Raw genomic sequence first — 25,829 nt, forward strand, 5'->3', positions numbered from 1 at the left:
GGGGGGGTTAATTCTAAAAAAATAGAAAAAAATGACCTATATTTTTAACTTACGAAAGTGTGATCGTATCTTGATGAAATTTCATGTTTAGAAGGACCTCGTAACTCAGATCTCTTATTTTAAATCCCTACCAAATCCAGTGTCATTGAGGGGGGGGGGAATCTGGGAAAACGCTCAAACCGGAGAGATCAGGATGAAACTTGGTGGGAAGAATAAGCACAAGCCCAAGATATGTGACGGAAATAACCGGACCGGATCCGCGCTCTTTGGTGGAGTCGGGGGGGGGGGGGGGGGAGGATAATTCGGGAAAATTAGAAAAAATGAGGTATTTGTAACTTACAAACGGGTGATCAGATCTTAATGAAGTTTGATCTTTAGAAATATCTTGAGCTTTAGAACTCTCATTTAAAATCTCGACCAGATCTGGTCACATTGGGGGGAGCTGGAGGGGGAAACCGGAAATCTTGGAAACCGAAAATCTTGGAAAACGCTTAGAGTGGAGAGATCAGGATGAAACTTGATGGGAAGAATAAGCACAAGTTATAGATACGAAATTGACATAATTGGAACGGATCCGTTCTCAATAGGGGGTCTGGGGGTTGTTAATTTAGAAAAATTAAAAGTGAGGTATTTTAACTTAAGAGCGGGTGACTGGATCTTAAAGAAATTTGGTATTTAGAAGGAACTCATGTCTCAGAGCTCTTATTTCAAATCCCCATCAGATCTGTTGACAAGGAAGGGAGTAGGAGGGGGAACCGGAAATCGTGGAAAACGCTTATAAATGCCGTAGATACGTGATTAATTTAACCAGACTGGATCCGCTTTGTTTGGGGGAGTTAGGGGGTGGGGGTAAGTGCTTTGGTGAGTTTGGTGCTTCTGGACGTGCTAGGAAGATGAAAATTGGTAGGTGTGTCAGGGAGCTGCACACGTTGACTTGATAAAGTTGTTTTCCCCGATTTGACCATCTGGGGGTTGAAGCAGAGGAAAATTTAGAAAAATTGAGGCATTTTTAACTCACTAGTGGGTGATCGGAACTTAATGAATTTTGATATTTAGAAGGACCTCGTGACTCAGAGCTCTTATTTTAAATCCCTACCGGCATTAAGTTTCTGATTTTCCTTTTAAAGCAATCTATTGATTCTTAGAATTTCGCCAGAGCTCTTACCATTTGAGCTCTTGGCTCTCGGCTCTTCTGACCTCGTCACAAATGCCATATGACCTCTTAGCTCTTGTTATTACGTATATGAGGGAGCTGCTCCCTCATTAGTACCTAATCTTTACGCTAAAATGTTAGTGAATTCGTAAAAAGCTTATTATTCTGATTAAGCGGTCCTTCTGTGTCAGGAGTCATTTCTAAATAATTGGAAAAAAGTCAAACATTAGCGGAAAGAGTGAAGTACTGAGTAGGGGTAAACCCCTCATATACATAATTAATTCTGTTCGTTTCGAGTTTTAATGTTGCTCCTTTGTTTCAGTTGGGAAAAACTTGTTTTTTTTATCTAATAACAAATACAAGCCGAAAGCAGGCAATATCTTTTATTTATTATCACATAATAATTATCACATAAACATTATAGTTAAGAAGCTACGTAAGATAATATTAAATGCTACAGAAAATTATTGTTTATACCGGCCATTGTTTAACAAAATTCTAACTTAAGCGTAAAGAGCGAGGTACTGACGAGGAAGAAACTCCTTCATATACGTATTACGAGGTGGTTCGCCCCTTCGTGAATAACCTGCTCTTTACCCTTAAGTTTGAATTTTGTTCCAATTCTTTAAGAATGCCCACTGAATCCCAAAAGCCTTTTAATTAGAATAAATTGCTCTTTTGAAATAAGTTTTAATATTGCCCCTTATTTTCAGTTGAAAAAACTTTTTTTTATGGCAATTGGTATGTACCAAGTGACATATAGCGATCGCAAATTCTGTCGGTCTGTCCCGGTTTAGCTAGGCCGGTGATATTTGGCAGGCGTATCAGAAACCTGACCGGATTAAATTAAAAATCATTTTTCCCCGATTCGACCATGTGACGCGGAAGCGGAAGAATTCGAAAAACTGAGGCATTTTTAACTTAAGAACGGGTGATCAGATTTTAGTGAAATTTGATATTTAGAATTATCTTCTACTTTAGAACTCTCATTTTAAATCCCGACCAGATCCGGTGACATTGGGGAGAGTTGGAGGGAGAACTGGAATTCTTGGAAAACGCAAAAATCGAGGTATCTTACAAATGGGTGGTCGGATCTTAGTGAAACTTTATATATGGAAGAATCTTATGTAACAGATGTTTCATTTTCAATTCTATTTTGTTCCGGGGAAATAGAGGGTTAGGGAGGGGGACCAGAAATCTTGGAAAATGCTTCTAAAGGTGAGATCGGGATGAAACTTGATGGGAAGAATAAGCAAAAGTTATAGATACGAAATTGACGTAATTGGAACGGATTTGTTCTCTTTGGGGGAGCTGGGGGTTGTTAATTTGGAAAAATTAGAAATAATGAGGTATTTTTAATTTAAGAATGGGTGACTGAATGCTAATGAAATTTGATATTTAGAAGGAACTCATGACTCAGAGCTCTTATTTCAAATCCCGATCGGATCTGTTGACATTTGGGAGAGTTTGATGGGGGAAACTGGAAATCTTGGAAAACGCTCATAAATGTCGTAGATACGTGACTGATATAACCGGACTGGATCCGCTCTCTTTTTGGGGAGTTAGGTGGAAGGGTTCAGTGTTGGTAAGTTTGATGCTTCTAAACGGGATAGGACGATGAAAACTGGTAGGCGTGTCAGGGAGCTGTTCAAATTGATTTTATAAAGTCGTTTTCCCTGGTTTAACCATCTGAAGGGCTGAACGGAGAGGAAAAATTAGAAAAATTGAGTTATATTTAACTTACGAGTGGGTGATCAGATCTTAATGAATTTTGATATTTAGAAGGACCTCGTGACTCAGAGCTCTTATTTTAAATCCTGACCGGCATTAAGCCTCAGAGTTTTCTTTTTAAAGCAATCTGTTGATTCTTAGAATTTTATTAGAGCTCATACCATATGAGCACTTGGCTCTTGGTTCTTCCGACCTCGTTACAAGTGTCATATGAGCTCTTAGCTCTTTTTTTTTAAATTTTATTTCTGGTCGTTTTTAAATAATACTGGGAGATCCAGCGCTCTTTTCATGGAAATCGTCTTTCCCCAATTTCCTCCATATTACCCTCTCTCCGACCCCCTCCATAAAAATCTCCCCTGAAAATTTCTATATGGTTCCAAATAACCAACACTGTATGTAAACAATGGGCTAAGCTCATAACTTGCAGCCCTTCCCCCGGGGACTCTCCGACCCCCTCCATAAAAATCTCCCCTGAAAATTTCTGTATGGTTCCAAATAACCAACACTGTATGCAAACAATGGGCTAAGCTCATAACTTGCAGCCCTTCCCCCGGGGACTAAGGGGGATTAAGTCGTCCTCAAACATAATTATTAGATTTTTGACTATGTTGAAGAAAATAGCTATTTCAAAATTTTTATCCGGTGACTTCGGGAAAAATGAGCGTTGGAGGGAGTCTACTTGCCTTCCAATATTTTGGTCACTTAAAAGGACTTTGGAAATTTTAATATCCGTTCGAATGAGTCCATTCGCTACACTTTAGGACCACTGGGTTGGTACAATCACCCCTGGGAAAAAAACAACAACAAATAAACATGCATCCGTGATTTCTTGGTAAGAAATGCAAAACCCACATTTATGCAGGAGTTTGAAACCTATACAGTAGGGTACTCTCATATGCTGAATCTGATGGTGTGGTCTTCATTAAGATCACTTGACTTTTAGGGGGTGTTTCCCCCTTTTTCGAAAATGAAAGTTTTCTCACGCTTGTAACCTTTGATGAGTAAGACTAAACTTAATGAAATTTCTATATTTGAAGTCAGCATAAAAAGACGATTCTTTTAATATATCTATAGTATCCAGATCTTTTTTTAATTTTTTTAGAGTTTCGGTTACTATTGAGGCGGGTCGTTCCTTACTTACAGTTCATTACCACATACTGTTTCAACGGCGATTTCTTTAGATTTTTGTTTTAGTTTTTATTACGTATATAGGGGAATTGCTCCCTCCTTGGTATCTCGCTCTTTACACTAAAATATTTTTGAATTTGTAAAAAGTTAATTATTTTAATTAAACGGTCCTTTTGTGTCAGGAGTCATTCTTAAAGAATTGGAATAAAAAGTCAGACATTAGCGTAAAGAGGGAGGTGCTGAAAAGGGGGCAACCTCCTCATATACATAATAATTTCTGTTCTGGCCGAATAATAACACCAACAAATTATTGTTTATATCGGCCTTTATTTAACAAAATTCTAACTTTAATGTAAAGAGCGTTACCTCGCTCTTTATGCTAAAGTTCAAGTTTTGTTCCAATTCTTTAAGAATGTCCCCTGAATCCCAAAAGCCGTTTAATTAGAATAAATAGATCTTTTTAAATTAGTAAAAATGCGTTAGTGTAAAAAGTGAACCCCCTCACGCACATAACGATCTCTGTTCGTTTTCAGTTCTAATGTTGCTTATTGTTTTCAGTTGAAAAAACGCGTTTTTTTTTATTGAACTTCTGATTGTTTTGAAATAATGCTAGGAAATCCAGCACCCCCTTTACGGAACTCCCCTTCTCCCAATAAAAGTTCTTCCATGGAAAGATCCGCCCACTTTACCCTCTCCCTCTCCCCACCATAAAAAAATATTTCCTGAAAATGTCTGTATACTTCCCGATAACCGATATTATATGTAGACAATGGGTTAAGTTTATAACTTGCAGCCCTTCCCATGGGGCTCCAGGGGATTGAGTCGAGACATAGCTATTAGATTTTTCGGTCATGTTGAACAAAATGGCTATCTCAAAATTTTGATCTGGTGACTCTGGGAAAAAATGAGCATGGGAGGGGGCTTAGTATCCTTCTATTTTTTTGTTCACTTTAAAAGGACACTAGAACTTTTAATTTCCGTTTGAGAGTGTCCTCTCGGGACATTCTAGGACCAGTGGGTCTATACGATCACCCCTGGGGAAAAAAACAACAAATGGACACGCATCTTCTGGCCTTCTGATCTTCTGCTAAAAAAATACAGAATTCCACATTTTTTCAGATAGGACCTTGAAACCTATTCAATAGGGTTTTCTGATACGCTGAATTTCCCCCTTTTACCGAAAATAAGGCAAATTTTCTCAGGGTCGTAACTTTTGATGGGTAGAACCAAACTTGATGAAACTTATATATTTGAAATCAGCATAAAATTTTGATTGTTTCGATGTATCTATTTGTATCAAAATCCCGTTTTTTAGAGTTTAGGTTACTATTGAGCTGGGTCGCTCCTTACTTACAGTTCGTTACCACAAACTGTTTGAAATATGAGCTATATGTGGAGGCGGTTTTAGGGGAGTTACATTGAGGACAGTCTAAGTTTCTGAATTGTTTTTTACTTAGTAGATAAGGGACTTACGCTCTTTTTGTGCCCTTTTGGAATAATTCATAACTTTGTCAAAATAATTAAAGATTAAAATACCCCATTTTGAATAGACCAATCAATATATCTCTTCAGATTCCTTTGAAACATATGCTTACCTCATTCCCAGGAAAAAGTGGACTTAGACCCTTTTTACAAAACGCCACGGAATAGTAGATACGGCTTTTCGGTTTTGGTATGATGATGCATGAGTTGCCTACACTTGGCTGCCCCTGTCTTATCTGCAGGTCCCACACAAACTTTGCCTCTAGGAACTGTCTTTAAGATTTTATCCGTTTATTGCCAACATATTCGTGCCAAAATCAAGAAATAAAATAAATATTATCTTTTTTTTCATTTAATAAAGAACCGCAATTTAGAACTAATAAAAGAGACTGGGACTAGTTATGAAGGGCTTAGCGGTATCAGAGAGCAGACTTACAAGCAGAAGCACCATCTAGAATCTTGTTGAACACATTATCGACTGAGGCAATCCAAAGCATTAAAAAAAAATGTCTTTCTATCAAATTTCTATCTAATTCTTTTTATAATGTACTTTATATTAAGTAACTGTTTTGACAATTGTACTTTTTCCATTTAGTTTCTAGTCAGTCAGTTTTGGGATCTTGAATCTGTACAGTCACATAACATGAATGCCACTCCTTAGGACTTTCAAGGAGTTTCCAAGATCCTAGGACTTCAGTCCTGACTATTCAAGATATAATTACGAGCCTGAGAATGTTTGCCAAATTTTCTAAATAAGGAGGAAACACTCATCAGATTCAACGTATCAGAGAACCCTACTGTAGAGGTTTCACACTCCTATCTGACAAAACGTGTAATTTTGTTTTTTTTTTGCCAGAAGAAAGGTCACGGATGCGAGTGTTTTTTTGTTTTTTTTTATTTTCAGGGGTGATTACATCGACCCAGTGGTCCTAGAATACCGATAGAGGGCTCATTCGGACTGAAATTAAATGTTCCAGTGCCCTCTTTTAAGTGACCAAAAAATTGGAGGGCAACTAGGCCCCCTTTCACGTCGTTTTTTCCCTGAGTCACCCGATCAAAATTTTTTGATAGTAATTTTCTTCAGTATAGTAAAATCTAATAACTGTGTCTTTGAGGATTACGTAATCCCCCACAGTCCCCGGGAGAAGGGCTACAAATTGTAAACTTCGCCCATTGTTTGCATATAGTATTGGTTATTGGGAAGCATACAGACGTTTTCAGGGGGGATTTTTCCTGGGGGGAGGGCTGGTGGTAGAAGGTGATGTACGAGGATCACGAGGACACCATGTTTGCAGAACCAGTTTCCCCAGAGTTATTTATTATCAGAAATTAAATAAAAAACATGCTTTTTCAACTGAAAGTAAGGAGCATTATTGAAACTTAAAACCACAAGAAATTATTTTGTATATGAGAGGGGTTCGCCCTCTCGTCAATACCTCGCTCTTGACGCTAAAGTTTTTTTTTAGTACTTTCATTAAAGCTATTGATTTTCATTAGACTCCTTTTGATTCAGGAGTCATGGTTAAAGAATTGAACAAAATTCAAACTTTAGCGTAAAGCGAGGTATTGACGAGGGGACGAATCCCCTCATATACGTAATAATTTCTGTTCGTCTAAGTTTTAATGTTGCTTCTTACTTTCAGTTGAAAAAAACTTCTTTTTTTAAATTTAATATGGTTAATGTCGACATTCACCGGTGAATGTCCGGAATTCTTTTTCCTCTGCTTGGATTCAATTAGTTTTTTTAGTCAGCTTTTTCAGCCTTATCCAAGTTATGATGGTAAAAGTTAGGTTAGGTTAAATATGGTTATAAATCTCATAAATGGGTTAAAAACTTGGGCTAACCCAACCGGTCATTATCAAACCTTGCATTAAACTGAAAAAGTGACAAAACTGATTAAACTGAATGGCGACGGTGACTAAATCCAAGGAGAAGAGAAGGTATTTCGGACATTCACTGGTGAATGTTGACATTTACGAACTTAGAACATTCACGGCATCATAGCCTATATATAACATTAGGTGTATATTGTAGCCCATTTTGCATAGTATTGTATCTACTAATGTCAGATGTCATATATCTTTACATAGAACATGTAAGGCTGTTGCCTCCTCAATGTTCCGCTCTTAACGCTTAAGTTTTTTACTGTTTTAAAAAGTAGTTACTTGTTCGGAAGAGTTGAGAAAAGAGACAAACTTTAGCGTAAAGAGGGAACAGCCTGTTTCACATAAGGAGTAATTTCTGTTCTTTTCAAGTTTTAATGTCGCTCCTTACTTTCAGTTAAAAAAAAACTTGTTTTTTTTATTTAGTTGCTCTTAGAGTCCTAATTCATATTTGTATTACAATTACATATTACTAACACAACGTCATCATGCGTGGGGATCATTTATTTATTTATTTTTTTATTGTTTTTATAGGGAAGACATTAAAACAGCGTTTTTTTTAGCTCGAATTATTCTTAGAATAAGCCTTCTGATCAGGTGCATATCTTCTAAATCCTCCTACGTTTCGCAATTCTTTACGTCTGCGATTTCGCAATTCTTTACCAAAAGGAACCGAAAATCCAGCTTTAAGTCCTTTAGACATTTTCAGAGTCCACCTTACCTTAGACCTTAGTTCCTCCTGTGCCGATAGAGGCACCCAGGGCATCCAAAAAGAGCCGCCAGTCGTCCCTCATATGTGCTGCTGCCCAGACGTCTTCCCACTGGGGTTGGACTATCGCATTGATGTGTTTTAGGTCCCGCTGGTACGTACGACGAAGTGTATTCTTCGGCTTCCCTCTTCTTCGGGTTCCCTCTGGTTGCCACTCCAGTACAGTTCTGGGGAGTCTATCTCCCGCCATACGGATAACATGCCCCAGGTAGCGCCATCTTCGTTGGCGTATGACATCTGTTACCAGGGGCTGGCGCGAGATAGACCGAACAGTCTGGTTGGTTATGTGGTCTCTTCAGTTAATGTTCAGTATTCTTTGAAGACAGTTGTTCTCGAAGGCAAGAATCCTCTTTTCTTGGTGTTGGTTTAGTTTCCAACATTCACAGCTATAAAGGAGGGCGGAGGTGACGTTACTGTTGAACAGCCTCATTTTCAGTTTCAGGGAGTACTTTTTCGATCGCCACACTGGCTTTAGTCGATTAAAAGCTCCACTGGCTTGTCCAATCCTAGACTGCACCTCCTTTTCGCTGGATCCAGTTCGTTCGACTGTACTTCCAAGGTATCTAAAGTCCACTACCTGCTCTACTGTATTGTCCCCGCACTTTAAGCCCAGTGGTGAGTCGCTCGTTGCCATGCTTTTTGTTTTGTCCGAGTTGATCTTTAGTCCCAAAAGACTCGCTTTCTCTCGGATTACTTCGAGAAGATCCTGGAGCCTTTCCTTGTTTGCTTCCATCAGGGTGATGTCGTCGGCGAAATCAAGATCTGCTAGTCGTTAATTGTAATATTATAGTAATATGTAATATTATATATATAATACGTGTGTAATATGTATGTGATATATATGCAATATCATTTATTTCACACCTTGATATTTTTTTTAGATTCTCAGTGGTACCCTTGTTTTACACTCTTCCGCATATATAAAAACTTTAAAAAAAGTTATATAAAACTTCCATATATAAAAACTCTTTAAAAAACTGTGTGTTAGTCCATGAGTTTAAAAGACACTTCTTGTGGAAACGATTCAGGCGTGGATAGTCTCTTTGTCAAACAAATGTCTTTTATTAGTATGAGAGTAAATATAGGAAATATATATTGTTCTAATGATTTAGTTCTCCATTTTTTTTCACGATGTTTGTTTTACATCAATTTTTGTCCAAGCTTCGCCTATAGTGGTTTATAGTATATGGGCGTAAATCAGGGAATGGGGGGCTCTTTGGATTAAAAAGAAATGTCCTCTTTTGTATTTTTCATTTAGAAATGCTTTTTTTTCGTATTTCTGGTGAAAAAATCGGAAAACAACTAAACTGCCTCCTAGTTTTCTCAAGTTTTCTTAACTTAAGTTTTCTTAAGTTACTTCAACTTCGAATCTTGTTTTTAGTATTGTGGTTTTAGTATTATGTATTGATGCTTCAAGAATTTCATTAAATGTGCTACCCTAGTCATATTTTGAGTATGTTATTAATCGCTGACAGGACTAAAACTGATTTTGTTTTTTGGTTACTGGGAAAAATTAACCAAAAAATAACTTGGATATTTTTTTTTTTTTGGGGGGGGGGGGGGTGATAATGATGAAAAAGTTTGCTTAGTAAAAGATTTGACGTAAAGACGTTTCAATACTTACGGATGTCAATGGCTCATTATTGATTTGCTCTTTGTTAGAAAATTAAAAAGAAATAACAGCAAAAATTGTTGCTTTCGAAAATTTAATGACTATCTTATGGTCTATTTGACTAAATCCATGCTAAACTGCACTTTAAAAATTCTACCTTTAAGAATATTGAATGAAAAAAACTTTCTCCACAAAAGAACTTTTTCAAACAAAAGTAAAGAGCTACATTAAACCAAAATGTGCAGAAATTAAGTCAAGTAATTTTTCAAGTGTAAAACTACCGTAGACCACCATCAATAAATAAATTAAACTCAACACCAATAGAATTTACAATAAATAACCAAGCCAATCTCAAAACGAGCAGAAAATTAAGAGAAGCAGGACTACCTCCCACCCTCCCCCACTGTGCCTTCTAAAGATCAGAACATAATTTGCACTTAACTGAAATTTTTTTTATTTGGAAGTTTGACTCTCTTACAGCTCTACTTTTTAAAACAATAAAAACTTTAGCGTAAAGAGCGAGGCGTTGAGGAGGGGACAACCCCATTCGTACACGGAACAATTTCTGTTCATTTTAAGTTTTAATGTCACTCCTTGCTCGCAGTTAAAAAAAAACTTTTTTTTTATTTAATTTCTGAAAGTTTTTGAATTAATGTATGTTTTGATTTTGGCTCACCGCACATGAATAATTGAAACGAAATTTGCATTTAATTTTTTTTTTGCTAAATGGCTTTCTCGTAGATTTAATCGGATGATTTTGATAAAAAAGGAGTGGGGGAGAATGCCTAGCTGCCCTCAAGTTTTTGGATACTTAGAAATGCAACTAGATTTTTTTTTGTACGAACGTTTTTATTAATGATAAACATACGTACCTTATGAATTAACTTACGTAACGAACTTCTGTATTTGTGTGTTTTTATTACGTATGTGAGGTGGTTTGCCTCCTTGTCAATACCTTGATCTTTACACTAAAGCTTGAATTTTATCCCAAATCTTTAAGATTGACACCTGAATCACAAAGTTCGTAGAATAAATAGTTGAAATTACTATAAATACTTCAGCGTAAAGAGCAAGGTATTGTGGAGGAGACAAATCCCTTATGTACCCAATATTTAATGTTCGATTTAAGTTTTAATGCTACTCATTACTTCCAGGTGAAATTTTTTTATATATTTATTTTCTCATTGTTTTTTTGAATAATGCTAAAAAATCCTGTGCCCCCTTCATGGAAATTATCTTCCCTCATGATAAATTCATCCGTAGAAAGCTCCTCCCACGTCACCCCCTCCCCCCATCCCAACGCGAAAGTCCTCCTGAAAACTTTTGTACACTTCATAATAACCATTACTGTATATAAACAATGGTCAAAATTTGTAACTTGCAGCCCCTCCCCCGGGGACTTTGGGGGATGAAGTTGTCCTCAATGACATAACTATTAGATTTTCAACTAAGCTGAATAAAATAGCTATCTCAAAATTTGGGGAACAATGTGTGTCGGAGGGAGCCTAGATACCCTCCAATTTTTTGATCACCTAAAAAGGGCACTAGAACTTCTAATTTCGGTTATGAACCCTCTCGCGACATTCTAGGATCACTGATTCGAACGCTATGAAAAAAAAGAACAAACAAAAAATAATAAAGACGCATCCGTGATCTGTCTTCTGGCAAAAAATATAAAATTCCACATTTTTGTAGATAGGAGCTTGAAGCTTTTACAGTAGGGTTTTCTGTTACGCTGAATCTGATTGTCTGAAATTGTTAAAATTTTGCGACTTTTAGGGGGTGTTTCCTCCTGTTTCCTAAAATGTGGCAAATTTTCTCAGGCTCGTAACTTTTGAGGGGTAAGACTAATCTTGATGAAACCTAAATATTTAAAATCAGCATTAAGATAACGAAAAGAGAAATCACCAATGCAACAGCACAAACACATTAAAAAAAAAAGAAAAAAGGGAGACAAAAGGAGAAAAGGAAGACTGTTTTCCTAAATTAGTGATTAATATAGACCAGCACTTGAATGAGGCCTTAACCCTACTCATCCATACAATCATATAGGTCAAACAGCATAGCCAAACACAATCAACCATAAAGAATAATCCATGGACAGGCAGACATGTCGTCAATAAGTATAAGTCGTCATTTACCAAACAATAAAAACAGTAAAGACAAATAATTCAGAGGTATCAACCCAACACAATGGCTCATCAGGAGAATACACTTGCCTATAGGGTTTTGGCACTTTAAATTCTCTACCCAGTCAAGTGTTGTGCCTACCACAGAATACCTATGGTATCCCCGTGTCATGTATTACCCCAAAAATAGATGCCTATAAAAAAAAAACAACTATGTAGAACAACCAAGTAACACCATAACAAGCTTACAACAGATTTCATCAGTGCCATGTGGCTAATTTTGAAAAATCCGCTCAATTAGATATACAAATCTCAAAATAGATGGTGCTACATAAACTTTTCGCGAACCTACCAAATTAGCTAAAAATTTCCCCAAGTATTTCCAGATAATTCTTTTGGTATTTATTTAAAAGCTCTTTATAATGAAAACTAATTTTTTTAAATTGCCAAGTTAATTTATTTGCAGAAAAACCTCTTAATATCAATTTTTGGCTTAAGATTTTACATCTATTTTTTTAAATCAATATAATTACTACAAATCCTTGCATATCGAAGTAACTGTAGGAAAAACACCGAATATGTGGTATTTGAGTGTATATTACTTTCAGGGAATGGGAAATTAATCACTTCAAAATCGAAATCATCCGATTTATCATACATTTTAAACTTAATTTATTATTATCAGAAATATTAATGTTGAAATCTAAGAAATGATCTTCAAGACCAGTGCCATGACTAGGCTTAAGAATAAGCTGTGATGGATGGATATATTTCTAGAAATATCAATGAAATCCTTACAGTTAAAGACCAAAATATCATCTAAATATCTTTTATTATTTGACAAAACATGTTTTAAATTATTTGGATTATTCATATCCATCATATAATTGTATTCTAGTTGACTTAAAAACAAGTCAGCTATAAATGGGCTGGTATTCCCCCCCCCCCCATGGGAATTCCCACGAGTTGCTTGTACATATTACCATTGAATCTTATATAAGTATTATATAAAACACATTCTAATAAATGAAATATCATATTCAAGCTGTAACATCTCAAGTTAACTGTAGTCTTAAAGCAATTTATCCATATAGCTTTTTTATTATAAGTGTCTATTTTTAAGAACCTCTTAATAGATAAGAGGAAAGATTTCTTGATGGATTTCTTTTCGCTGAAACCATTGTTAAACAATCTATCGCCTGCAGTGAATTATTAACACTCCAATATGGATTAAAATTCGAAATTTTTTTTAATGCCAGAACAATAGGTTTTAAGTTTATTTATAATTTCCTTTAAAATTAAAGAGAGGTCAGTAGCAGCAGTGCGGGTTGGACATGCTCCAGCAATAAACCGTGGTTTAGGGGGATTCTTATGAAATTTTACAGTCCAGTATAGCAAAGGGAACTTTTTATCATTGTCATTTATTTTGATATTAAAATTTTTAAAAAGTATTTCTTCAGTCTTTTCGATTGTATTGTATTGTATCGGATTAACGACGCTTCTTGACTACTAAGGTCCCTGCGTCGGCCCTGCAGTGCATTCCTGCAGGTCTTTTCGATTAATTTTGGAAAACCTCACTCAAAAGAAGTTTCTTAAAGAAAAGTTAAAACCATGGTAATACTTAAAAAAAATGAAGTGTTATGACAACTCAAACTTAAAACTACCAAAAATTACTATCAAAGAATGGTTTGCAGTCGAGAAGCGTCATTAATCCGATACTACTACTATCAAACAATGAATGAAACCAAAATAAACAAATATTAAAATACATAATCATGTCAAAGCTAAGGATAGCAATTGCTTATAGAAGAATAATTAAATCCTGAACGAGTAAAAACTGAAATGGATACTCGGAGTCAAACTTAAGACGAACAGAAATTACTTCAAACAGTTACTTCAACTATTTATTTTTATAATTTTTATAAGTTTATTGCCATAAACAGGTAAAAAAGTTGAAAATTTTCGCATGCTGACAAATGGCCCTCCTAGCGCAGGTACTAATTTCCCGATTCTCTGCCTTCGTGAATGCATCCGTGGTTGGGGGAAGTCATCCTACGGAAAAACCCCCCTAGAAAAATAGGTATGTTTGTCAAAACTCTTCCTTCAAGATACTCCTAAAGAGAGATTTATAGATCTGATTATGCAATTACTGTTTTTTTTATATTTTTCTTAGCAAAATTCTAACCAAAAATCTAAATTTTGAACAAATTGTATAATTACTTTTGTATGCCTTTTGTAGCTTAATGGTAGTGCTGAATTTTGTCCCCGCATGAAGATTAAAAAAAAATTAAAAAAAAAATGGACTTTTGTCAATTGAAATTAGGAAAAGTATATACAAATATTAACAAAAATTTGGGAAGCTCTTTAAATCTGACGAACTTTTATCATCATTTTCGAGTAAAATCAGAAAAAAGTCATTTTTCTGAGGATGTATGGAACTTTTAACCTTTCAATACTTCGTTTTCTTTATTTTTTATATACCTCTGCTTAGTCTTAATAATTGCCAAACTTTTTACCGATAAAGTCTTAAATTGCTTCAAATTTTCTGCTTTTTATTCTTACAGAACAACTGAATCATAGCTAAGCCTAATTCTACTATAAAACGCAGAAGTTACTAGTGACGTCATGTACATCTGTTTCCATAACGATTATTTCTTACCCGCATGCTCTAAGTTCCAAAGATGGAAAACCTCAAATCTAATGGATGCAGTAGCCTAAATCTGCGCTTTCAACGATGAAGGATCTGTCAGGAAATACATAAACACTTTATTACAAAGGTATGCTTTTCTTTGTCTAGTTTTGTCAATAGTTGTTGAGCTTTAGACTAGTGACATTTTCATTGATAGAATGTTCGGGGGAGGGGGGCTGCTTTCCCAGTAAAATAAAATAAAGTACAGAAACAAATGTAGGTAGAAGCTAATTGAATATGCTACTGGTTTAATAGGGTAAGCTAAAAGGAGACCTATAGGACTTTGTTTGAACATCACCAATTGACAAAACTGGGTTGTTCCCAAAACATTACACTTTCTCAAAACTAAGACGGTTTATATCGTGGAATTTGATTTCTGACGACTCATATGCCTCCTGATATTTAGTATAAGGAAAAATGAACCATTCACTCTAAATACTCTGCAATATAGGTGTAACCCTTATCTTACGGAGAATATTTCATTACTTTAAAATACCGAACACCCCCTTCCCCCTAAAACCAGAGCTAAGAGCTCATATGACACTTGTGACGAGGCTAGAAGAGCCATGAGCTCATATGGCATGAGCTCTAACAAAATTCTAAGAATCAATAGATTAATTTAAAAGGAAAATCAGAGGCTTAATGCCCGTCGGGATTTAAAATAAAAGCTCTGAGTCACGATGTTCTTCTAAATATCAAAATTCATTAGGATCCGATCACCCACTGGTAAGTTATAAATACCTCATTTTTTCTAATTTTTCCTTTCCCTTCAGCCCCCCAGATGGTCGAATCAGGGAAAACGACTTTATAAAGTCAATTTGTGCAGCTCCCTGACACCCTTACCGATTTTCATCGTCCTCGCACGTCCAGTAGCACCAAACTTGCGATAGCATAGAACCCCACCCCTAACTCCCACAAAGAGAGCAAACCCAGTACAGTTACGTCAATCGCGTATCTACGACATTTTCTTGTTCTATCCATCAAGCTTCATCCCGATTCCTCCACTCTAAGCGTTTTCCAAGATCTCCCCCTCCAACTCCCCCCAATGTCAACAGATCTAGCGGGAATTTTAAATAAGAGCTCTGAGACATGAGTCCTTCTAAATATCAAGTTTCATTAAGATCCGGTCACTCGTTCTCAAGTTAAAAAATACTTCAATTTGTCTAATTTTTCCAAATTAACACCACCCAGATCCTCCAAAGAGAACGGATTCGTGCCAATTATGTCAATCACGTATCTAAAACTTGTGCTTATTCTTTCCATCAAGTTTCACTCCGATCTCTCCAATCTAAGCGTTTTCCAAGATTTCTGTTTCCCCCCTCTAACCCTCTATGTCCCTGGATCCAATTCGAGTCGGAAATGGAGCATCTGAGACATATCAAGTTTCATTAAGATCTGATCACCTATTTGTAAGATAAAGATGCCCCGATTTTCACGTTTTCCAAGAATTCCGGTTTCCCCCTCCACCTTCCCCAATATCACAGGATCTGGTCGGAATTTAAAATAAGAGCTCTAAAGCACCTTTAAATATCAAATTACATTAAGATTTAATCACGTAAGTTAGAAATACCTCATTTTTCTAATTTTTCCGAATTATTCCCCCGCTCCAATTCCACCAAAAAGAGCGGTTTCGGTCCAGTTATGTCAGTCATGTATCTTGGACTTGTTTTTATTCTGCCAACACAGTTACATCCTGATCTCTCCACTTTAAATATTTTCTAAGATTTTCGACCCCCTCCCCCAGCTGCCCCCCCCAATGAAACTGGATCTAGTCAGGATTTAAAACAACAGATCTATGAAGTTTCATAAAGATCGAATCACTGTAAGTTAAAAATACGTCATTTTTTCTAATTTTTCGTAACTAAGCTTCCTCCCTAACTCCCCCAAATAGAGCGGATCCGTTCCGATTATGTAAATCACTTATCCAGGACTTCCACTTTTTTTCCCACCAAGTTTCATCCCGTTCCCTCCACTCTACGTATTTTCCAAAATTTTAGGCTCCCCCGTACTCCCCCTAATGTCACCAGATCCGGTCGAGATTTAAAGTAACAGCTTTGATTCACGATATCCTTCTAAATATCAAATTTTACTGAGATCCGACCACCGGTTCGTAAGTTAAAAATACCTTATTTTTTCTAATTTTTCAGAATGAAACAACCTCCCAACTACCCCAAAGAGCAGACCCGTTACGGTTATGTCAATCACGTATCTAGGACTTGTGCTTATTTTTCCCATCAAGTTTCATCCAGATCCCTCAACTCTACGCATTTTCCAAGATTTTTCCCTCCCAACTCCCCCCCCCAATGTCACCAGATCTGGTTGGGATTTAAAATAAGAGCTCTGAGACACGATGTCCTTCCAGACATCAAATTTCATTAAGATTCGATCACCAGTTTGTAAGTTAAAAATGCCTAATTTTTTCTAATTTTTCCAATTTTAACCGCCCCTCCACTCCCTCTCCCCCAGATGGTCAAATAGGGGAAACAACAATTTCTAATTTAATCTGGTCTGATTCTTGATACGTCTGTCAAATTTCATCGTCCTGGCTTACCTGGAAGTGCCTAAAGTACCAAATCCGGGACAGACAGACCGACAGACAGACCGACGGAATTTGCGATCGCTATATGTCCCATGGTACAGTTGTAATTCTTTATATGCCCATGGTTCCGCGAAAGAACCAGTTCTATATGCAATTAAATAAAAAAAAACAGTTTTTTTGAAATGTAAGTAAGAAGCGACATTAAAACTCAAAACGAACATAAATTACTCTGTGTGTGAAAGGGGCTTTTTCTCCTCAAAGCCCCGCTCTTTACGCTAAAGTATGACTCTTTCTTTTAACTCTACTTCTTAAAACAGTAAAAAACTTTAGCGTAAAGAGTGGGGCGTTGAGGAGGAAAAGCCCCTTTCATAAACGGAGTAATTTATGTTTGTTTTAAGTTTTAATTTCGCTTCTTACTTTCATTTAAAAAAACTCGTTTTTTATTTAATTTCTGGACGTTTTTTAACTAATGCATGTTTTGATCTTGGCTCTCCACACATAAATAATTAAAACGAAATTTGTATTTTAATTTTTTTTTGGCTGAATGGCTTTTTCATAGTTTTAATCGGAAGATTTTGAGAAAAAAGGAGAGGGATGAAGCCTTGTTACCCTCCAATTTTTTGATTGCTTAAAAAGGCAACTAGATCTTTTAATTTTTTTTCGAACATTTTCTTTAGTAAAAAATATACGTAATTTACAAATAACTTACGTAACAAACTTCTATATTCGTATGTTTTATTGCGTATACGAGGGAATCCCCCCTCGTCAATACCTCGCTCTTTACACTAAAGCTTAAATTCTGTCCCAATTCCTGAAGAATGACCCTTGAATAACAAAGGCCCTAGAATAAATAGTTTAAATTACTAAAAATACATTAGCGTAAAGAGCGAGGTATTACGAGGAGGCAAACTCCTCATATGCGCAATAATTTCTGTTCGTTTTAAGTTTTAATGCTGCTCCTCACTTTCAGTAGAAAAAAACTTTTCATATTTATTTTTCCATTGTTTTTTTAAATAATGCTAAAAAATCCTGCGCCCCCTTCATTGAAAGTCTCTTCCCCCATGAGAAGTTTTTTGAAGGACAAATCCTCCCACGTAACCCCCCACCACCTCAACTCTCCCTCTCAAACCAAAAAAAATACCCCTGAAGACGTCCGTACACTTCCCAGTAACCATCCCTTGATCTGAGAGGACGCGGGTTCGAATCCCGGTGAACCCAGTCGACCCAGCTCTAAATGGGTACCTGGAGAAATCTGAGGAAGGTAGACAGGAAGGGTTTGCGAAAGGACAGGATGGCTGGCCCCCAACCCCCCATTGCACTTTCTGGCTGAAGGGCCAAGAAACGGAGATCAGCACCGCCGGTACGGACTGTAAAGTCTAATGCCATATCCTTTACCTTCTTTTTTTACCTAAGTAACCATTACTATATGTAAACACAATTCAAAGATTGTAACTTGCAACCCCTCCCACGGGGACAGCGGGGTAGTAAGTCGTCCCCAAAGACATAGTCATTGTGTTTTCTGACTATGGTGAATAAAATGGCTATCTCAGAATTTTGATCCGGTGACTTAGGGGAAAAAATGAGTGTGGGAAGTGACCTAGGTGCCCTCTAGTTATTTTGGTCACTTAAAAAGGCACTAGAACTATTAATTTCCGTTCGAATGAGACCTCTCGCGACATTCTAGGGCCACTGGGTCGATACGATCACCCCTGGGAAAAAAAAGAAAACTATTTTCTAAAATGAGGCAAATTTTCTCAGGCTCGTAGCTTTTGATAGGTAAGACTAATCTTGATGAAAGTTATATATTTAAAATCAGCATTAAAATATGTTTTTTTATGTAACTATTGGTATGAAAATTCCATTTTTTGGAGTTTCGGCTACTATTGAGCCGGGTCACTTCTTACTACAGTTCGTTACCACGAACTGTTTGACTATAGCTATTTCTATTCATTTTACGTTGACTAAACGTCTTATCATATTGATTTTCTGAAGATTCGCAAGAACACACTTGTTTCTGATTTTTTAATTACCTTCTAACTGTCAACGGATTTTGTGATCGTTGGTTATTTGTGACGTCGTTTCTAGTTCATTTGCCGAAGGTTTTCTAATTGCTGGCTCGCTAAACTCCTACAGCTACTGTAATTGACACACTTCAGAAGTATTTTTATCCTAAGTTGGGTCACTTCCAATGGCGTTTTACAAATTTGCTAAAACGCAGAGGAGTTTAAGAACAAAAGACTAGCATTGCTCCTAGAAAATCTAGGAGTAATTATTTTAGCATATAGTTATGTACTAAATTCTAGTGTAGCAGCATAGTGACGTGATTCTAAACCATGACTCTTTACGATGTCTATTCTAGTTTACTTGTCGATGGCTTTCTAATTGATGGCTAGCCAACCACCAACAGCTGCTGTGACTGATACACTACAAAAGTATTTTTGTCCTCGATTGATTGATTATCTTGCAATTGTTGGGTCAGTTCTACCTCCTGCTAAAAATGAAGGTGATCAGTCATCAGTGGACTCGTCGCTCTATCAGAACCCTAAAATTCTCAGGTTAGTAAATTTTTTTTTGAGACGGATACATTTTGATACTAATATCCACTAAACGAAGAAAAACACTGTAAATTTACTCCTTTTTTACATTTTTTTCTTGTCGAGTTCTACGTGCATCTGATTGACTAGTTGATGCACTGCTGGCCTGTTCAGTACGCCATCTGAGTTAAACAAAGCACTGATAGAAATCACGTTTGTCACCTCTGAATCATGGCGGGACATTGTAAGATGGTAGTTGTGGTCAACTTTTTTCAGACTTGATGAGCATTTCCATTGGACGTCAGGGTCAAGTTCCCCTTTTACACCGCATTTCATGACACAAAAAATATCTTTTTTTATATATCTATTGTATAGTTCCAAAATGACTATTAGAATAAAATAGACTACAACGCAGAAAGTAAGAATCTTCTTAGACTCTGGAAATGGATACAAGTAATCTGATAAAATAGCAACGCCAGCCAATAGAACTGCAATGGTACTGATAAACAATCTTCTATCGTTAATTTTGAAATCCTCTGTGTACCCATAATGTTTAATAAAGACATTTTTTACAGCAGCATCCAAAGCATTTTTCACAGCACTTGTATTGGACTTGTTAACTTTAACTTCTGGCAGTTCTTGTTCAGACATTTTGGTAAAAATCAAACACAGGAGAAAACTAGTTAATAGCTAGTTAACTAGTTAACTAGTTAATGTTGAACGACTTTAGAATTAGAAATGAAGCAGTATATTTTTCAGTGTGGGTTATTTAGTTGATAACAAATTATCTCTGATATTTTAGCTCCTTTACGTGCAATGATTTTCCACTTTTTGATTTTCTTAAAATAAAAGGATAAACCTCCGAGTGAATACTTGTTGCTTTTTACTTTACCGAAACAGATGACGGTGGAACATGTAAATGGATGACGTTTTGTAGAAAGTATACAACCAATATTAATAATTTTTCTTAATGGTGCTTAGAGGTTTGATTAAAAAATTAAATTCCTATGGTCACAAATTCCTTTGAGGCTTGTGATAGACATTTTTGAAATAAAAATATTATCTTATCTTAATCTTACACGTTAAGAAAAAAGAAACAAAATCCATTTTAAATATAGATCACAAAATCAGAGACTTATGATCATAAAATGACAAAATGACATTGTTCTACATTGAACTTACATTAATGAAAAAAATAATAAAAAAGCATAAAGATATAGAATACAAAAATCAAATACTCTTGGTAATAAAATCTATATATATAAAAATAAGTTGTCTGTCTGTGTGTCTGTCTGTGGATCAGGTGACGTCATGTTTCTGTGTTGACTGACGTCATGAAATTAGTTGTCGTCATTTTTGCTTTGATGGTGACGTCATTCAAGATATTTAAGACATATGTTCACGTAGAAATCTATTAATGTTTAAGTTTACAATGACTGATGAACTTACCATGGCAAAAGCCGATGAAGATGCTCAAAGAGTCTATGCCAAAAAACTTGCTGCTGATAGAGAAAGTCAGAAAAGAAAGCGTGCCGAGGAATCAAAAGAACAGCAAGGAAACAGGCTTGAGGCTGATAGAGAAAGAAAGAACAGAAAGCGTGCCGAGGAATCGAAAGAACAGCAAGGAAACAGGCTTGAGGCTGATAGAGAAAGAAAGAACAGAAAGCGTGCCGAGGAATCAAAAGAACAGCAAGGAAACAGACTTGAGGCTGATAGAGAAAAAAAGAACAGAAAGCGTGCCGAGGAACTACCAGAGCAACGCGGAAGCAGACTTGCTGCTAAAAGAGAAAGTGAAAAAAGAAGGCGTGCCGAGGAATTACAAGAACAGCAAGAAATCAGGCTTGCTGCTGATAGAGAAAGTAAGAAAAGAAAGCGTGCCGAGGAATCACAAGAACAGCAAGAAATCAGGCTTGCTGCTGATAGAGAAAGTAAGAAAAGAAAGCGTGCCGAGGAATCAGAGCAACCTGAAAGTTATCGCCTGGCATTCAGGTACAACCCAGTCGATGATTATAGCTTGAGTAGATGTGTTCAAATCGGGACAATGTCTAAAATTTGTCCCTATTGCAAGGCCTTGAAATTCAATGGTGAAACAATGGGAATGTGTTGCGCCTCAGGAAAAGTTAAACTTCCTCTATTGGCTGCACCACCAGAGCCATTGAAGACGAATGAATGCTTGCCTGAAAAATTCTAATTTATGGGCACGCGTAAAACTATTAAAATTAACTACAAATATGCGTGTCCGATTGCAAAACGATGACTCTGGTCAAACATTTTCAGATCAATTGCTGACAATTGGAAACGGAAAGCTCCCAGTAGACTCAATTTCAGGACGTATACAACTACCTGCTGATTTCTGTAATTTAGTGACGTCCAAAAATGAATTGATTGAAAAAGTATTTCCGAATATTCTAAAAAATTATAAAAATAATAAATGGCTAAGTGAAAGAGCGATTCTCGCACCCAAAAATATAGACGTCCACGAAATCAACAATATTGTTTTGACCAAGATTCGAGACCAGGCAGTCCTTTACAAGTCAGTCGACACAGTTTTGGAACCAAATGAAGCGGTTAATTATCCATCTGAATTTTTAAATTCCATAGATCTTTCAGGGTTTCCACCACACGTGCTACAACTAAAATAGGCGTACCAATAATACTTTTAAGAAATATAAACCCACCAAAGCTTTACAATGGCAATCGACTTGCCGTAAAAAAAACAATGGAAAACCTAATAGAGGCCACAATCTTGACAGGGCCTTTTGAAGGTGAGGCTGTTCTTATTCCTCGCATTCCCATGATTCCAACGGATCTGCCTTTTTAATTTAAAAGATTGCAATTCCCAATTCGATTAGCATTTGCAATCACCATTAACAAAGCTCAAGGTCAATCATTAGAAAAATGTGGTATAGATCTTAATACTGATTGTTTTTCCCATGGACAATTGTACGTTGCATGTTCGAGGGTCGGTAAACCTGACAATCTATTTATATGCAGCGACAATTGGACAGCGAAGAATGTTGTATATTCGCAAGTTTTACGCAGTTAATTTGTATTGTATCTATCTATCTATCTATCTATATAAAAACGAGTTGTGTGTATGCATGTTTGTTTGTTTGTAAAAAGAGCGTTTGCATATGATGTCATTATTAGTACATACGGCTTTGTATATGCAGAGACAATGGGAAAGCCAAGAATGTTGTATATTCGCAATTTTTACGTAGTTTAACTCCTGCAGACGAAATGAATGCTTGCCTAAAAAATTCTAATTTATGGGCACACGTAAAAATGTTAAAATTAACTACAAATATGCGTGTCCGATTGCAAAACGATGACTCTGGTCAAACAGTAGACTCAATTTCAGGACGTATACAACTACCTGCTGATTTCTGTAATTTAGTGACGTCCAAAAATGAATTGATTGAAAAAGTATTTCCGAATATTCTAAAAAATTATAAAAATAATAAATGGCTAAGTGAAAGAGCGATTCTCGCACCCAAAAATATAGACGTCCACGAAATCAACAATATTGTTTTGACCAAGATTCGAGACCAGGCAGTCCTTTACAAGTCAGTCGACACAGTTTTGGAACCAAATGAAGCGGTTAATTCTCTATCTGAATTTTTAAATTCCATAGATCCTTCAGGGTTTCCACCACACGTGCTACAACTAAAAATAGGCGTACCAATAATACTTTTAAGAAATATCAACCCACCAAAGCTTTGCAATGGCACGCGACTTGCCGTAAAAAAAACAATGGAAAACCTAATAGAGGCCACAATCTTGACAGGGCCTTATGAGGGTGAGGCTGTTCTTATTCCTCGCATTCCCATGATTCCAACGGATCTGCTTTTTCAATTTAAAAGATTGCAATTCCCAATTCGATTAGTATTTGCAATCACCATTAACAAAGCTCAAGGTCAATCATTAGAAAAATGTGGTATAGATCTTAATACTGATTGTTTTTCCCATGGACAATTGTACGTTGCATGTTCGAGGGTCGGTAAACCTGACAATGTATTTATATGCAGCGACAATTGGACAGCGAAGAATGTTGTATATTCGCAAGTTTTACGCAGTTAATTTGTATTGTATCTATCTATCTATCTATCTATATAAAAACGAGTTGTGTGGATGCATGTTTGTTTGTTTGTAAAAAGAGCGTTTGCATATGACGTCATTATTAGTACATACGGCTTTGTATATGCACAGACAATGGGAAAGCCAAGAATGTTGTTTATTCGCAATTTTTACGTAGTTTGAAACACATATATAAATCTATCTATATTCACAGGTGGGACACAGGGACACAACTACAATGGCGCATAACTAATATGGCGCGTAACGACTTACGCGCGCGGGGGGGCTTGGGGGGTTGCGAAGCGCCCCACCAACTAGGTGTTGGGGTGGCGCGAAGCGCCACCCCAACAGCTAGTATTGTATAAATATTTTATATCAAGCCAAATATAGAATATCATTTTAACCAACCAACGGTTTTGATTTCACTCTGTAAAAAGTGCCAATTTTCATTACGAGGCTTAGAATATCTAGAATCTTAGAAAAATATTAAAAAAATAAAAGTTTTTAATAGAAGAGTAAAGAGCTACATTGAACTAAAAATGTGTTTTGAAGTCGAAAAACAATTCAAACTTATAATGAACATAAAATCACTTCCAATTAATAAAATTGACTCAAAAGAAAGAATAGTCGAGTAAGACTAAAACAAACAGGAATTAGCAGAAGTAGTGCTGACGTCCCTAACTGCTTTAATGGCATATGTCATATGTCATACAACACGTCATATGTCAACAACGTCATATATCATCATCAACACGTCATATGTCATATCAACACCAACAACGTCATATGCCATAGTGAAAACGACTCTATTTCAGGCACTGTGTTTATTTGTCCCAACACTAGAAAAAAAATAATTATCACCATGACAACCAATATTACTGGAGATTTTTATTTGTTGTTAATTGTGGTTTTTAATTGTTAAAGCATCAGCAAAAAGAAATTAAATTAGTACTATACCGAAGATGACTGAAAAGAAATAAAGAAAGCAGACTGACTGTTTAAGATATAATAATATTCAGTCCTGAAGGTCTCAGTAATTTAAAACTTTATAAAAAAGAAATGATTAAGATATGCCTTGTTTTCCGTAAAGTGCAAATGACACCCTGACTCTAGTAGCAGTAGCCCTACTCTTGGTTGTAACAATTTCTGTTCGTTTTAGGTATAATTTGATCATTTATTTTTGGGTCTCATTTATTCTTTGATTGTAATTTCTGTTCATTTTAAGCTTGAATTGTTATTCGACTTTATTTCTGCTCGCCTTCGGTTTAATTTGGCTCGTGAATTGGCTTGGAAGCCTTTTTGTTGGAAAAAGTATTTGTGAATTAAATTTAACTTGTTTTAATCGATTTTTGTTTTTTATTGGTTCATGAGAAAAGAATATTTGAAAAGTTTTTTGCCGGTTGTTCTGCCTCAGGATTAAGATTTTGGCTTATTAATTGTATTTTAGACACAATTTTCCAAGAAAAAGTTAATACTAGCTTACTGTACAATTTTGGTTGGATAAGGAGGAATCATGTTGAATAGGAGAAATAAATGGATTGAAAATCAGCTTAATTTCTGGCCTTCTATAGAGCTGAACCCATGCTAACCCCCATCTTACAACCTGTAAGTTAGACGAATATTGATGGACCATTTTAGGATAAGAATGTTATTGTATTTTTTAATCCTTTGATTGCTTAAATAAAGCCATTTGTGAAGAGATTTTTTGATTTATCAAAAAGATTTCTGGGTTGTTTGAAAAATAAAGCCAAACAAATACACCTTCAAGAATGAATAAAACTCGATTTTTTTTCTGGTTTGGTTCTTCTTGGTTCTGACGCTCAATTTGAGATCCCTTTACGGCCAGAAGTTTTAAGCAAATCACCATAAAACAAGAGCTAATATGGCACTTGTGAAGAGGTCGGAAGAGCCAAAACCTCATATGGCATAAGCTCTAGTAAAATTCTGAGAATCAATAAATTAATTTAAAAGGAAAATCAGAGGCTTAATACCGGTCAGGATTTAAAATAAGAGCTCTGAGACACTGGGTCCCATTAAATATCAAAATTCATTAAGATCCGATCACCCACTCGTAAGTTAAAAATACATAGCACGTATAGCAC

At 36.1% G+C, this 25,829-nt stretch overlaps 2 protein-coding genes across 2 annotated transcripts in view; both read left to right on the plus strand.

Moving 5' to 3' along the window:
* LOC136037531 (gastrula zinc finger protein XlCGF57.1-like) overlaps positions 1–14,659 on the plus strand; it is a 39,427-nt gene extending 24,768 nt beyond the window's left edge. The window contains exon 3 of the transcript XR_010619972.1: positions 14,453–14,659. The gene's annotated coding sequence lies outside the window, so the exon portion shown is untranslated. The remainder of the gene's footprint in view (positions 1–14,452) is intronic.
* A 67-nt stretch (positions 14,660–14,726) lies between these two features.
* LOC136034432 (MAP kinase-activating death domain protein-like) overlaps positions 14,727–25,829 on the plus strand; it is a 48,135-nt gene continuing 37,032 nt past the window's right edge. Inside the window, exons 1-2 of the mRNA XM_065715611.1 lie at positions 14,727–15,303; positions 19,476–19,671. Coding sequence (XP_065571683.1) covers positions 19,502–19,671 — 170 coding nt within the window. The 5' untranslated portion in view covers positions 14,727–15,303; positions 19,476–19,501. The remainder of the gene's footprint in view (positions 15,304–19,475; positions 19,672–25,829) is intronic.

This window comes from Artemia franciscana, chromosome 2 (assembly GCF_032884065.1).
Source record: "Artemia franciscana chromosome 2, ASM3288406v1, whole genome shotgun sequence".
Lineage (NCBI taxonomy): Eukaryota > Metazoa > Arthropoda > Branchiopoda > Anostraca > Artemiidae > Artemia > Artemia franciscana.